Source organism: Myripristis murdjan, chromosome 1, assembly GCF_902150065.1.
Source record: "Myripristis murdjan chromosome 1, fMyrMur1.1, whole genome shotgun sequence".
NCBI classification, from domain to species: Eukaryota; Metazoa; Chordata; class Actinopteri; order Holocentriformes; family Holocentridae; genus Myripristis; species Myripristis murdjan.
Genome location: NC_043980.1, coordinates 6,307,429 through 6,321,448, shown reverse-complemented (window position 1 = coordinate 6,321,448; position 14,020 = coordinate 6,307,429). Strand labels below are relative to the sequence as shown.

Below are 14,020 nucleotides of genomic sequence, written 5' to 3'. Positions count from 1 at the left end.
TTCACTGAACTGCCGTCCACTATTTCACCAGAGGGCCTCACTGACACTGAGGGAACCTTTGGAGCGTCTGTTAAAAATATCATGAAAAGTTCAGTGCACTTAAGGCAAGGCACTTTATCTCCTGCAGTGGAGCTGCTCAGTGAACTACAGTAGCAGACTGTATGTGAAGCAATGGAGAGCTGAAAAAATATGCATGCTTGCAAAAACTTTGGATTGTTAATAAAAGCTGAAAAAATGCAGTGCTTGTACAGCCTTTCACTCACATTTCACATCAAGAGAGATACAGTAAGATCTTTTTGCTCCCAGCTCATTCTGCACTGTGCAGTAAAACTCTCCAGAGTCAGAGGACTGGATGGAAACAAAGTCCAGCTGTGGTCCTGTCCTGAAAGGTTCCTGGTCTGGATTTCCATTCTTCTTGTACCAGGTATAAGTAGCTGCTGGGTTAGCATCACTGCTGCAGGTCAGAGTCACTGAACTGCCCTCCACTATTTCACCAGAGGGACTCACCGACACTGAGGGAACCTTCGGAGCATCTGGAGGACAATTTGTATGGAGGCACAATTAATTGTGTATCCTGAGATATCTGTAGGAAGGTGGTGAGTTATACAATATATTACCTTTTTACACCTGCTTTGTATGAAACACAGTATTGATTGGCCAGTGAAAGTATTTGGAGTTGTGTTGTTTCTTAACAATTTAACTGAAAAATATTTAATCGGTACAGAGCCCACAACAGCTGAGAAAATCTGAGTGACAAAAGTGGCTAAGTAACACACTTCTTTACCCCAGACTGAATGTAAAGCAAGGCAGAGCTGAAAAAAAAAACATATAAACTTGTAAAACTGTTGTCTTGTTAATAGCTTAGTTAAAATCTCCAAAAATAATTTTCAGTATTTGTACAGTCTTTCACTGACATTTCACATCAATAGAGGTGGAGTCAGATGTGTTCTCTCCCAGCTCATTCTGTGCTGTGCAGTAAAACTCTCCAGAGTCAGAGGACTGGATGGAAACAAAGTTCAGCTGTGGTCCTGTCCTCAAAGCTTCCTGGTCTGGATTTCCATTCTTCTTGTACCAGGTATAAGTAGCTGCTGGGTTAGCATCACTGCTGCAGGTCAGAGTCACTGAACTGCCCTCCTCTATTTCACCAGAGGGCCTCACCGACACTGAGGGAACCTTCGGAGCATCTGGAGGACATCATGTTAACATACATTGACTTTAAGATGTGGATGTGTTTTATCATGGCAAAGATTTATAGGTGCCTTCACACTAATTGGCAACCCGGTAGAAATTTTCATTCACCCTTTAAAAAATGTGTACCTCTTTGACTGAGTTTTGCAAACCCCAAGTGTAAAAACACCTTCTCAATCTCCATAATCAGGTCAATCAGAATAATATAGGGTGAGTGATTACAGCAAATGTGAAAAGAAACAACCAAAAGAGAGAAGCAGGGTTGAACTCAGGCGTGTACTGCCCTGGTGTCACCCTGGTGTCACCCCGTGAGATGTCTAACTGTGAAAGTTCCTTAAATAGTTCAAGTCACCAAACTCCAATCCAAAATCTTGGTGAAGCCTGACATCTAATGGTGAAAAGCACTGGTGGAAGTAACTAATTACATTCTCTCATCTTACTGTAATTGAGTTGGTTTTCTGTGCACTTGTACCATTTTGAGTATTTTTCAAAGTCAGTAATTTTACTTTTATTGCAGCCCATTTTTGCCTGAGTTTTGTCCTTCACTACATTTTAAATCAGATCCATTACAGAGAACAAATGATCAATGACAGCTTGTGGAACCTTTCACAATGAAAGCTCAGTCGACAAAGATGAAAACCTGCTTCTTTTTTTTCATTCTCCAAATTTCACAGTAATTTTCACAGTGTTGTCACTTTTTAGTATGGAGCAGTAAGAACAGTCACCTGCTTTCCACCCTTCAGATGTCTGGCTACACTGTAATTTGGGTTGAGTTGCTCTTTAATAGCTTATAGCTGTGGGATGTCAGTGTCCTAAAGTGCAGTGTGTGTGTGTGTGTGTGTGTGTGTGTGTGTGTGTGTGTGTGTGTGTGTGTGTGTGTGTGTGTGTGTGTGTGTGTGTGTGTGAGTGTGTGTGTGTGTGTGTGTGTGTGTGTACTGATATGGTACTATGGGTATTGACTGTAAACTCACACACTGAAGGAGAGCGGAAACGCTCGCGTCCTCTCACAGCACAGGAGTAGCTGTCTTCTGGATAAATGTAGTCTTTATAAGAGGAAGAGAATCCTTTTTGCTCTCCATTCTTGTACCAGATGTAGGAAGAATGACCAGTGAGCCTGCAGAGAGTGTGACACTTCAGCTCTGCCCAGATAGAAGACTGGTAGGTTGATGATCTGATCATCTTCACCTGCAAATCTGAATATGTGAACAAGAATCACTAATGCCATCAGTTTGTAAATAATCAAAACACACACACTAACGTACACACAAAATCACAACAGCATCTTTGAAACTTAATAAACAAATCATCTGATGAAAATGTTACCTGTGACAGTTAAGGAGACTCCAGGTTCGCCAGAGGATTCTCCTCCTGGTTGGTTTGTTATGAACCTGAACTTGTACACAGCTGAGTCACTCTCTCTCAGGTCACTGATTCTCAGTCTGCAGTGCGTCCTATAACCATCAATCCATGTGTCATACTCCACACGACCTGTGTAATCTGAGTCTAATCTCAGATCCATGGGTTCATCATCGTTGTTTGTAAACCACAGTGTTCTTACAACTCTGGTATCACGGTCATTTTCTCTGTATGGATATCTGTAGATGCAGTTTATGTCCACTGTTGATCCTTTTAAAGCACAGATCTCAGTAGAGGTGTAAGTCACGTTAAATTGAGCTTTGATCTGTAGCACTGTGACACAGAGCACATCAGAAAGCAGAATTAGATTCATAAAAATCATGCAAATAAAATGGGTCAAGCCAAGGTGAACACAGGCCAAGGGCAGCATGCAGATGTTCAGTTTTACTGCAAAGGGACAGTTGCAGATGTTCACATGCTTTGTCACTATTTACATTGAAGCAGTATGTCAGTATGGAGTATGGAGGTGTATTAAACAACCATTTAAAGGAAATAAGGTAGTTTTAGTGTGCAGGATAAAAGCTGAGATCATGAATTATGAAAAGGGCAAGATGCATGGATGGAGTGTGACAGGAAACTGCAGATAAATGCTGATAACTGAGGAGTGAGAAACAGCTAAATGTGTGACATCTAAACAAGTCAAAGGCCCGTTAGTATCATGAAGACATACACCTGATACACTCTCCATTATAAAGTTTACCAGGAGGGTTTGGTACAGTTGTTTGATGATAGATAAAACAGCTGGTACAGAAAAGTTGATTTTGAGAACTTCATTTGAAAATGAGAAATCTGGCTTCAGTTGATGTGTCTAAAAGCTTTAAATGACAGTTATTTTTAAAAGAGCACAGTACTTGTGAATGTCTCTCTGGTGTGTTAAAACTCTCTAATATTGAATAAAAATGGCATGTAGTCTTTTGGAAACAAACTCCTGAGTCACATAAAATCGAAGCCTTTAGATGAATAAATATGAATCCATGTTGAATTTTTTTTGAAATTCTAGTTCAATTCCAGCTCTACAGTCATTAATACTTCCTTCACTTTGGTTAACAGTCTTAAAGGAATGCTCCAACATTTTTTGGAAAAATACCTGTTGTCTGACTTGTCCAGACTGAGACAAGATGTTAAATACCATTCCCCCTTATATTTGAAATACAAGTCTTGGAATTTAAAAAAATAATAATAAGGAGAATTTAGATGGTGGAGCTGTAACCGCTGAACACATTTATCTTTCTGTCTATTGCAGTGATCTGTGCACTGCTGAAGGTAGACGAACATTCACCACAAATTAACTTCTCCAATGACGACTCGTTTTGTTGTTGTTGTTTTTTAATTCTAAGATGTGTATTTCAAATAGGCATGATACACTGTGTAAATAAGACAGCTTCAGAGTTGCCGTAAGGTTTATTTTTTTCCACTCTGACAGAGCCAGGCTAATGACTCCCATAGACTTCAAGTCATTTTTCTATAATGACTCTTATATTCAAACCACTGGACGTACAGTGAAAATGGTATCAAACATCTTGTGTCAGTCTGGGTCAGTCAACTATTCCTTTAAGATAAAAGTACAATGAGAAACATCACTTGCTGAAACCTTAAAACAGATGTATGTGTATGCTTAAAATATGACCAGTAAAGACAAATATGGGATTTGAGCACTAGAACTAACAACTGTCAAGTTTTAAATAACTGGAGGAGAACGTCAGGTGTTGTAAAGTTTAAAGGAATGCATCACATAACAACTCTGCCTTAACTGTGTTTGTCGTATACAAACTGAATGACTGTCAGGGCAGTTTAGCTGCGATACAGGAACACCTTTACTACTGATGCTTCCACTGGTACAGAGTGAAATCTAAGACAGTGGTAATGTAACAGTCTAATCTTATTCTTCTGTTAAAGTTATTCAACTCAATAAGTGTGCCAGCAAGATGCCTGAAATGTGAATGTACGATACCTGGCACAGACAGAAGGAAGACAACAAATCCACTTGCTGCTGCTGTTAAACCCATAACGGCTCCTCTCCGCTCTCTTCTCGACGTTAATACACATCAGCGAGCAGAAAACCACATAGGATAAGAAATATGAGTTAGTCTTATCAAAAATCACAACTTTAATATGAAAATAACTTACTTAAGGAATTACTTTAACATTTATCTAGCAGTGCATTGTACAATGCACTGTATAACAACTCCAACAAAGAATCAACCCAATAATTTTTTGGTTAATGTTGGTTGCATGATAACTTTTCAAATGGCTGTTAAAACTGAACTAACACTTACAACAAAACATAAAAATTGGTTTCCTGATAGAACTTACAGTGGAGAAGGACGTTGTCTTCTGTCATCGATGCGGTCAGCCGACCACAGAGAAACACTAAGAGCCAAGACTTGCTTCCTCTTTACATCATTAACATGCATGGAGAGGAGACTGAGGGTAAACCACTAAGTTTAATTGCAGAACTGATTACTTTTGTTGTTTGCAATCTGTTTAAAATAGCATCTACAGCCAACCAGCCAGAAAACAGACAGAACCTTGCCTTGCAGTCTGGGATTGTGTTATCTGTACCACCCCTATACACAGCACCACATGTAACCACAACACAGCTTCTGAAAAGACAATTTGAAGAGAATGAAAAAGAAATAGATTTTGTATCACGTCTTTTTTGTATTATTGGTGGCACAATTCAGTTTCTGAACTGCTTGGTCAGCCATCTCAAGCTTGCAGGGTCACCACTTCAGCTAGTCTGGAAAGGTAGAGTGAGAAAGTACACTTCTCTCCTGGAGGTAAATGTAATGAGATTTTAATATTGAACAACAAAACAATGCAAATTCAGTCGGATAATTGACCTTTACTGTTAAGTTTGTTAAAAAGTTTTTAAGTCTGTTAAAAATTAGAGAGATGAAAAACTTGTGATTTAAATGTAGCATTTTTGTTCAGTGCTAATGTGGCCCAACAGCTTCTGCTCCCATTATGACCTGCAGGGCTGTCTTCACAAAACATATCTCCCTTTCCCATGCTCCACCAAAGTGTGGGGCTGAGGGTGGATTGAATTAAAAAAAGATCTCAGGCTCCATGGCTGCAACAGCTTTGTAAATTCCCTTGTTGCCGATCTGAAATTTGTTCCCGATTTGATCTGCATTGGGCTATGAACCATCTCAGGCCAAGGAAAATGTTTTTGCATCCTGAATTCTGAGCACCTCCAGATGAGGCACTTGACTCTCCATCATATGTAGCAGCGAATCATTTTAACTGTGTGCGATCCAAAGCAGTCTACACCTGTCGAATCAAACGATGTCTGGAAAGGTCAAAGCCTAACTGGAGGTAAATCAGCCATGATGGGCACAGTGGACTGTCCTTTAAACATTTTGCATCCTACAAAGGTCCTTTGGTTGCATCTGACTGCTTTTTGTCCTTGCATGACCCAGTACTGGTGTTTGAGATCAGAAAAGACCCAGTCAGGACCAGTATGGAGAAAGCGTTCATCTCTGTCATGGGAGAGAGGGTTTGTCACAGAATGGTGTGGATCCAGCATGATCAAGAGAATGTCAGTTGGGGCCAGGCTGTTCCAACTTTGCAGATGTCCATCAACACGGATGAGGCCAAGTTCATTGTCCAGTTGTGGTGCTAGACAGCTTAGTCTACTGTTTGGTGACACCTGATTATCAGATTTAAGGTTTCACTTCCTCAGAGAAACATTCATTCTGGCAGGCTCTCAGGAGGTGAAGCTCTGCATCATGGAGGCTGAAAGGCAGTGATGTAGTGGGGTCCAAGGCTGTCACCCCTTGTCCAGAGTGTTCTGTGACACTAAGCAAGTCAGCCCAGTTCAAAAATTGTGTGATATCTATGGCTGGAACTGTTAGAGGGTGCTGAGTGAGTCCACAGAAGATGCCCCCTTTTAGCTCTTCCACACCTTCTGCCTTACCTGCAATTTCGGCCTAGGGCCATTGGTCCTGTGCTTTGTGGAGGAATTGAGGTCCCTGGAGCCAGCACCTGGAATTGGCAAGATCAGCTATTGACTTTCCCTGAGTGATGTCATCTACTGGGTTACTGGAGGAGTCAACATATCACCTTTCCTTGCCTTGAGTAAGTTCCTGGACTTTGGGGAGCCTGGTAACAATGAAGACTTTGAATCGCCAAGAATCCGACTTAAGCAGATTGGTGCCCTGGTGCCACCCTTGATCTCACCGTCACAAAGGAGACTCTCCACCTTGCATGGTCAAGGTGAGCCATATGCTTGATGGCTAATTACTGGCCCACTGATGGATTTCGAATCATTCATCTGGCAGACCTCAACACTAGCCCTAGTGTTACAGATGGTATCATCTGTGGAGCAGGCTGAGGCTCTGGGACTCTCATTATGGGGCTCTGTGAAGGCCATAGGGCTGGGGGTGGTTGATAACTTAACTGAACAGGTGGACTTGGTAGTAGACAGACTGTTGAGGCACAAAGGTGGCAGTTTTTGTTGCTAAATAATTAAGAGCTCTAGGTGCTGGAAGTGACGTTGGCACCAAACTAGAAGTAACAAGCTTGTGTCAATGTGTGGTAGGTAGACATCACACCATAATGTGCAGTGGGCTGTTCACCTGTAACTGGGACACACATTGCTTTCCATATGTTGTGTAGTGGCTGTACTCACAGGTGAATGGTCGTGAAACGGTGCAGGGTATGCTGGAGTTAGTGATCCGCTTACAATAGAGCTGCCATTTGAATGAACTTCTCTGTCTGATTCTTCACCCCTACTGTGATGATGTTCTCCTGATGAGGGGTGAGATATAAGCCTTAAAAAATCATTACATTGACATGCAATGGATTCTGGCTGAATTAAGCACTGCTTACTACCCCCTTGTGGATGTGGCTGTTGCTGGGATAACTGGGATAACTCAGGTGAGACCTTGGAACACGGTGTTGCCGAGTGCCAACACAATAGCACTGCAGTCACCTAGTATACCACAATGCCACAATGTCTGCTAGACATTGTGGCATTTTTTGTCCACACACAAAGCAAAACATGTATAAATTAAGACAAACTGCTAAACCATCTTCAGCCGACATGTAATTAACTTTCAACTAAGAATAATCCCAATAACACATAACTGTCACTATGCAGATCAAGTACAGAGAACACAATGTAATCATTCTACATGTCAGATTTTTACCAAAAGTTAATAATTTCTTCCATGTCCTGGCTACCACCACCTTGTCTCACATCAGAATATGTTGATATTTTCCTGACTGTAAATGAAATGTTTGACAATAGGTCAAATCTGGAGGCTTGCTCTTGTGCCTTCTGAAACTGACCTGACCTTTTGGGTGAAAGAGCAGAAGAGTCTCGTTAGAACAGGCAAGCAGGTTTCAGCAGTGCACACACACACACACACACACACACACACAAACACACACCATATAAGCCACAAGGAGGAACCTTACCTCTTTCACCTTTCACTGTCTGAGCTTACATTCTCTGTTCCTTTTTTAGCATCACACTGTCAGCCATGATGTCAAACAAAGGCTGAGAGAGAAGCAAACTGATATGATGATGTTCCTTGGCAATGATTTGTTATTGAAATGCAATAATTGCAAAATACAATAACTTTCCAACACCAAGGTGCTTTTGAGAAAAGAGAACCTGGGAAAGTTTCTGCACCTGCAGCGGTAAGTTCCTCATTCTGCTTCTGTCTCAGATTTTAGTATCAAAATCAGGTTCAAGGAACTTAACCTGCATCCCTGTTGTTGCCAATGGAAACACTTCTGAAACCCTTGAAATAGTTTTCACGGTGCGGAGTGCTCCAGTAAGTTCTTGCAGTTGAGAAGAGCCAGTAGTTAAAGTAAATTGTTATATCAGTCTCCTTTCTTACCTTATTCTGCTGGGTACAGGGAGGCTTTACCCCTTCAACTCATTTCTGTTGAGGAGTTGTGATATGAGAGATTTTGGAATTGAAACTTCGTCTGCAGTTGAACTATTGTAAGAAAAATGTTGATGATGGGAGGTGGATGGGGTGGTGAAAGTAAAGGCATATAGGAAACCTGTATAATGTAGTAATTCCCTTAAAGTAAGAACTGCTCATCATCAAACACTCAGTTGAACAATTACAAATATAGTTTATCATGTCGTCTCCTAAATGATGCAAGCTGTGGGAATACCTGTTTTTATTTATTTATGTATTTACGTATATGTATGTATATACAGTGCAAAATGTAAATTCTTGCAATTTCTCATCTGGTCTTAAGATTTTGATCAGGAGTGTGTGTGTGTGTGTGTGTGTGTGTGTGTGTGTGTGTGTGTGTACACACACACACACACACACACACACACACACACACACACACACACACACACACACACACACACACACACACACACATATATATATATATACACTACTCACAAAAAGTTAGGGATATTTGGCTTTTGGGTGAAATTTATGGAAAATGTTAAATATTCACGCTACAGTGATATTATATCATGAAAGTAGGGCATTTAAGTAGAAGCATACACTGGTGATTTCCTCATCTCAAACAATTTCTTGAAACAAAAGCCAACAACAGTGGTGGGTATACCACAACAAAGGGTTAGGGTTATAACTTGTCATGTGCCCTTGAGCATCAATTACAGCTTGGCAACGACGTCTCATGCTGTTCACAAGTCAATTTATTGTCTGCTGAGGCATGGCATCCCACTCTTCTTGAAGGGCGGCCCTCAGGACATTGAGGTTCTGGGGTACAGAGCTCCGAGCCTCTACACGGCAACTCAGCTGATCCCATAGGTTTTCTATGGGATTCAGGTCTGAGAAAGTGCAGGCCACTCCATTTGAGGTACCCCAGTCTCCAGCAGCCGTTCCCTAATGATACGACCTTGATGAGCTGGCGCATCAAACACCTGATGTGAATTTTGCCATTAAACTCCTTGTTAGAGAACAGCAACTTGTGCAAAAAGTACTGAAACACTGAACATTTGGACATGTGCATTCAAAAGTTTACAGAAGGTCACATTAAGTTCACCTGTAAAGGTTATAATGCATTTTAGCTTCATCCTGAAATTTCACCCGAAAGCCGAATATCCCAAACTTTTTGTGAGTAGTGTATATATATATATATATATATATATATTTTTTTTTTTTTTTTTTTTTTTTTTGCACTGTTGGATCTTAAAAAGGTTCTATGTAGAGCTATGTATATACAGTACAGACCAAAAGTTTGGACACACCTTCTCATTCAATGCGTTTTCTTTATTTTCATGACTATTTACATTGTAGATTCTCACTGAAGGAATCAAAACTATGAAAACATGTTTTATATTCTAGTTTCTTCAAAATAGCCACCCTTTGCTCTGATTACTGCTTTGCACACTCTATGCCCCGTGCTCCCCTCGTGCCCGTCGGGAACGGTCCATTTTTTCCAGTGTTTTAAGTTCATGTAGTTTGAGAGCTGTTTCTGTTCCCTCTGAGATCTCTCAGTCTCTATGTGTGTGGGGGGATGGACTGGCAGCTGCAGTGTCAATAGACAGAGAGTGCAGAGCAGATCAGAGTCCAAACCTGTTAAACAGCTCTTCACAGTGGCCAAACTTTTTCCAATCCACACCATAATATATACATTTGTAGGAATGTTCGTCCTCTTTCCATCGGCATAGGTTTGGAAGCTGTCAGACTTTTACTTTGGACTCCTGGGGCCTAATTAGTGCCCATGGTGACGGCAAGTGCCTGTTTATTCACAGCAGGCACACCAGGGTCCATGGGAAAAAGTGGAGGCGCTGGTTGTGGACACTCTGACTTTGAGGCCTTCTGAAATCCAAATGGTTCGAAGGAATGTAAATTCCTTCTGAACTTTTGTTAAGCACTGTGTCCTCTGTCATCCATTAAATTTTCAAGCCATTCAAATTAACGCCCTGGGAGTTTATAGATTTTCTGCAAAGCGCAAATTTGGGCGAAAACGTGACATTCAAACGCAAATTGCGGACTTCCTGTTGGTTTTAGGTGGGGGGCACGAGCACGAAAAATGTCGGGCTTGATGAGATCTACGTTTCGGCGCTGGTTTGGTCTTTCTATCACATTCCTGTGGGCCGCAGGGGCTGCCTTTGCGTCCCTAGGTGGCGCTACCGAGCCCATTTTTGCACCTGGGGGGTTCGATTTATGATTTTATCGAATTTTTCGCCAGACCTGGTGTGCGTGCCGAATTTGGTGAGTTTTTGAGCATGTTTAGGGGGTCAAATTAAGCGTCAAAGTGACGTAATAATAATAAGAAAAAAAAAGAAACCTTACAAAAACAATAGGGCTTCGCACTGGGACAGTGCTCGGGCCCTAAAAACGAACGAAAAACAATAGGGCTTCGCACTGGGACAGTGCTCGGGCCCTAATTACTTTAATATATGTGTCGCTATGATGTACATGCACTCTGTGGTATTATCACATCTGTGTTATTGTGCCACCTCCTGGTCAAAGGCATGTACAACAACAATACAACCACTTTGCAAACTGTGAGCTCTTAAAGCACCACAGAAAAAAAATCTCCTTCTACTACAGCAATATTATTGAAAAATATAACTTATTGAGCTTTGAACATTTTTTCATGAGCATTGTGTGTTCACTTTATAAGATTCATTGTTTAGCTCCCCTTAAACAATTTATTCCAGAAGCTCCTGGTGAAATATGACATACAAGATCATCAACAAGGGGAGACTGTTATGTAAAAAAAAAAATGGCTGGACATTATTTGCTCAAACTGCCTTTTCATTTGCAGCCACAAAATGGTGGAATGCTGTCCCTACAAATATTACAGAGTGTATTTATTTTTCATCAGTTTTAAAGTGATGTTAAAAAGCGCTTGACAGGCAGTCATGTCTCCCTTTCACATCAGTCCAGCAGGTGTATTTATCAGCGTCATGTGGAATTGTCATTTTGTATTGTTATATTTGTTTTGTATACACACCCCAGGCACTGTCCATGTTTGAAATAAAACAGTAATTGAAATAAAATTATTGCGGTTATGTTACCGTCTACTTGGTCACAAACAAGACATCTGCAGCTTCTGTGTCCAAAAATCCACAATGCATCGTGTAGCTTCATGATCACCATCCTGTGATATAAAGAATAAAGAGGCTGGAGTGTGTTTTTTCACAACTGGTCTATTTTTCTCTATTTTTAAGCTGAGAATTAAATCAACCAGGAAAAAGTAAAAGTAAAAGCCAACCACAGAAACAACTTCATCTAGGTAAGTATCAACAATGGTGAAATTATTCTCATTCATTCTCATTCTAAGTTCTCACCACACCTACCTCTGTGTTTTTGACATACTGTATTTCACCAATTAATCGCCCGACCGCAAATAGCCGCCTGGTTCTTTTAAACGCCTGGGGTCTGCACCCATTTTGTGTATTAAACGCCCACCCGAATAACCGCTGGGGCGATTATTTGCATTATATTGAGGTAACCCAAAATAAGGCTATTCATCTTATTTTTGCAGAAGTAAACAGCTAGCCGCACAATAACTGTGCGGCACTTCCATTTTCTGTCAAAATAAGAGAGGTAGCTAACGTTAGAAAAAAAGGGTGTACCGTAATCTTAAATCGACCGACTGTAAATATGTTGCACAGTAACTGTCATCACAATAATGGCCTGGTGCAGGTCTGTGCAAAAATAAATAAAGGCCTGCAGCGAATAGCCGCCTGGGCGATTAATTGGGGAAATACAGTAAATCTATCTATCTCTATCTATCTATCTATCTATCTATCTATCTACACTACTTACAAAAAGTTAGGGATATTCGGCTTTCGGGTGAAATTTCAGGATGAAGCTAAAATGCATTATAACCTTTACAGGTGAACTTAATGTGACCTTCTGTAAACTTTTGAATGCACATGTCCAACTGTTCAATGTTTCAGTACTTTTTGCACAAGTTGCTGTTCTCTAGCAAGGAGTTTAACGGCAAAATTCACATCAGGTGTTTGATGCTCCAGCTCATCGAGGTCGTATCATTAGGGAATGGCTGCTGGAGACTGGGATACCTCAAATGGAGTGGCCTGCACTTTCTCAGACCTGAATCCCATAGAAAACCTATGGGATCAGCTGAGTCGCCGTGTAGAGGCTCGGAGCTCTGTACCCCAGAACCTCAATGTCCTGAGGGCCGCCCTTCAAGAAGAGTGGGATGCCATGCCTCAGCAGACAATAAGTCGACTTGTGAACAGCATGAGACGTCGTTGTCAAGCTGTAATTGATGCTCAAGGGCACATGACAAGTTATTGACACTGACATTTTTTGTTGTGGTATATCCACCACTGTTGTTGGCTTTTGTTTCAAGAAACTGTTTGAGATGAGGAAATCACCAGTGTATGCTTCTACTTAAATGCCCTACTTTCATGATATAATATCACTGTAGCGTGAACTTTTTATATTTTCCATAAATTTCACCCGAAAGCCAAATATCCCTACCTTTTTGTGAGTAGTGTATCTGTCTGTGTCTCTGTCTGTCTGTCTATCTGTCTGTCTGTGTCTCTCAGATTGCTCGGTCGGATCTACCTGTTGTATAATAGATATTATACAACAGGTAGATCCGACCGAGCAATCTGAATGAGCATGACAGCACGGCTAGCCGTGCTCAAATGAAAAATACCTCATCACTGAAATTATTACTCCGCCTATATCTTATTGCCCGAGTCTGTGTGGTTTCCATAGCAACACGAAACGTTCCACTGAAACCCGCATCAAAAAACCCCTAATATATTATAGGCATGAGTGCTATAGTTAAACTGCCTAAATGACTGCAAGCTAGTTAAGTAGATGGGAAGCTTGTTAAGCATAGCCTTATAAAATAAACAGAATACAGTGAGGGCTCTAGTTTCGCGGACCGGGCGAGGCGGGGGTGCAGCGCAGCTGCGCTTCGCCTACTGGGTGTGGCCAGGCGGATTTTGCAAGTTTGGCACGCCGTGCTCGGTGGCGCAAGTACTCCGCCATCCCTCCTACCGGCGCAGGGGAGGAGAGAAGGCGTGGAGTGGGTTTGACACAGCCGATTCACATTTCACCAATCAAATGAGCCCCTGTCCTCACCTTTAAAATGCGCTGTGCGAAGACGTAATGAAAGTTTACACAATTGACGTGGAGGAAGCGAGCAGCAGCAACACACACTCAGGACAATGAGGCCAGTCTTGGCTGCTGGAATGTTGCTGGAACTACCTGCCATCCATCTATCCACCCATCCATCCATCCATCCATGCATCTATCCTCACATTTGTCTTCCTGAGTCCCCTGTCTTTCCATTACCTACCTGCCTCGCATCTCTTTGTCCAGCTCTGTCACCGTCTGTTAAAGTTATTGATTTTTATGAGCAAATATAAATTAAACTGTGAAGCCCCCATTTTTATTGAATGTTTTTACCTCAAAGGATAATCCTCACCATATTCATATAAATAGCCTACATGTTTGTTTTGCAA

The 14,020-nt window shown here is 41.3% G+C and overlaps 1 protein-coding gene across 1 annotated transcript; it reads right to left on the bottom strand.

Annotated features, from left to right (window-relative positions):
* Positions 1–255: 255 nt before the first annotated feature.
* On the bottom strand, positions 256–2,756 carry LOC115357945 (B-cell receptor CD22-like). The gene is made up of 4 exons (XM_030049710.1): positions 2,512–2,756; positions 2,160–2,381; positions 915–1,184; positions 256–533 (listed from the first exon to the last, which is right to left on the bottom strand). The coding sequence occupies exons 1-4, from the start codon at positions 2,705–2,707 to the stop codon at positions 256–258; spliced, it is 966 nt and encodes a 321-aa protein (XP_029905570.1). The 5' UTR covers positions 2,708–2,756.
* Positions 2,757–14,020: the final 11,264 nt, after the last annotated feature.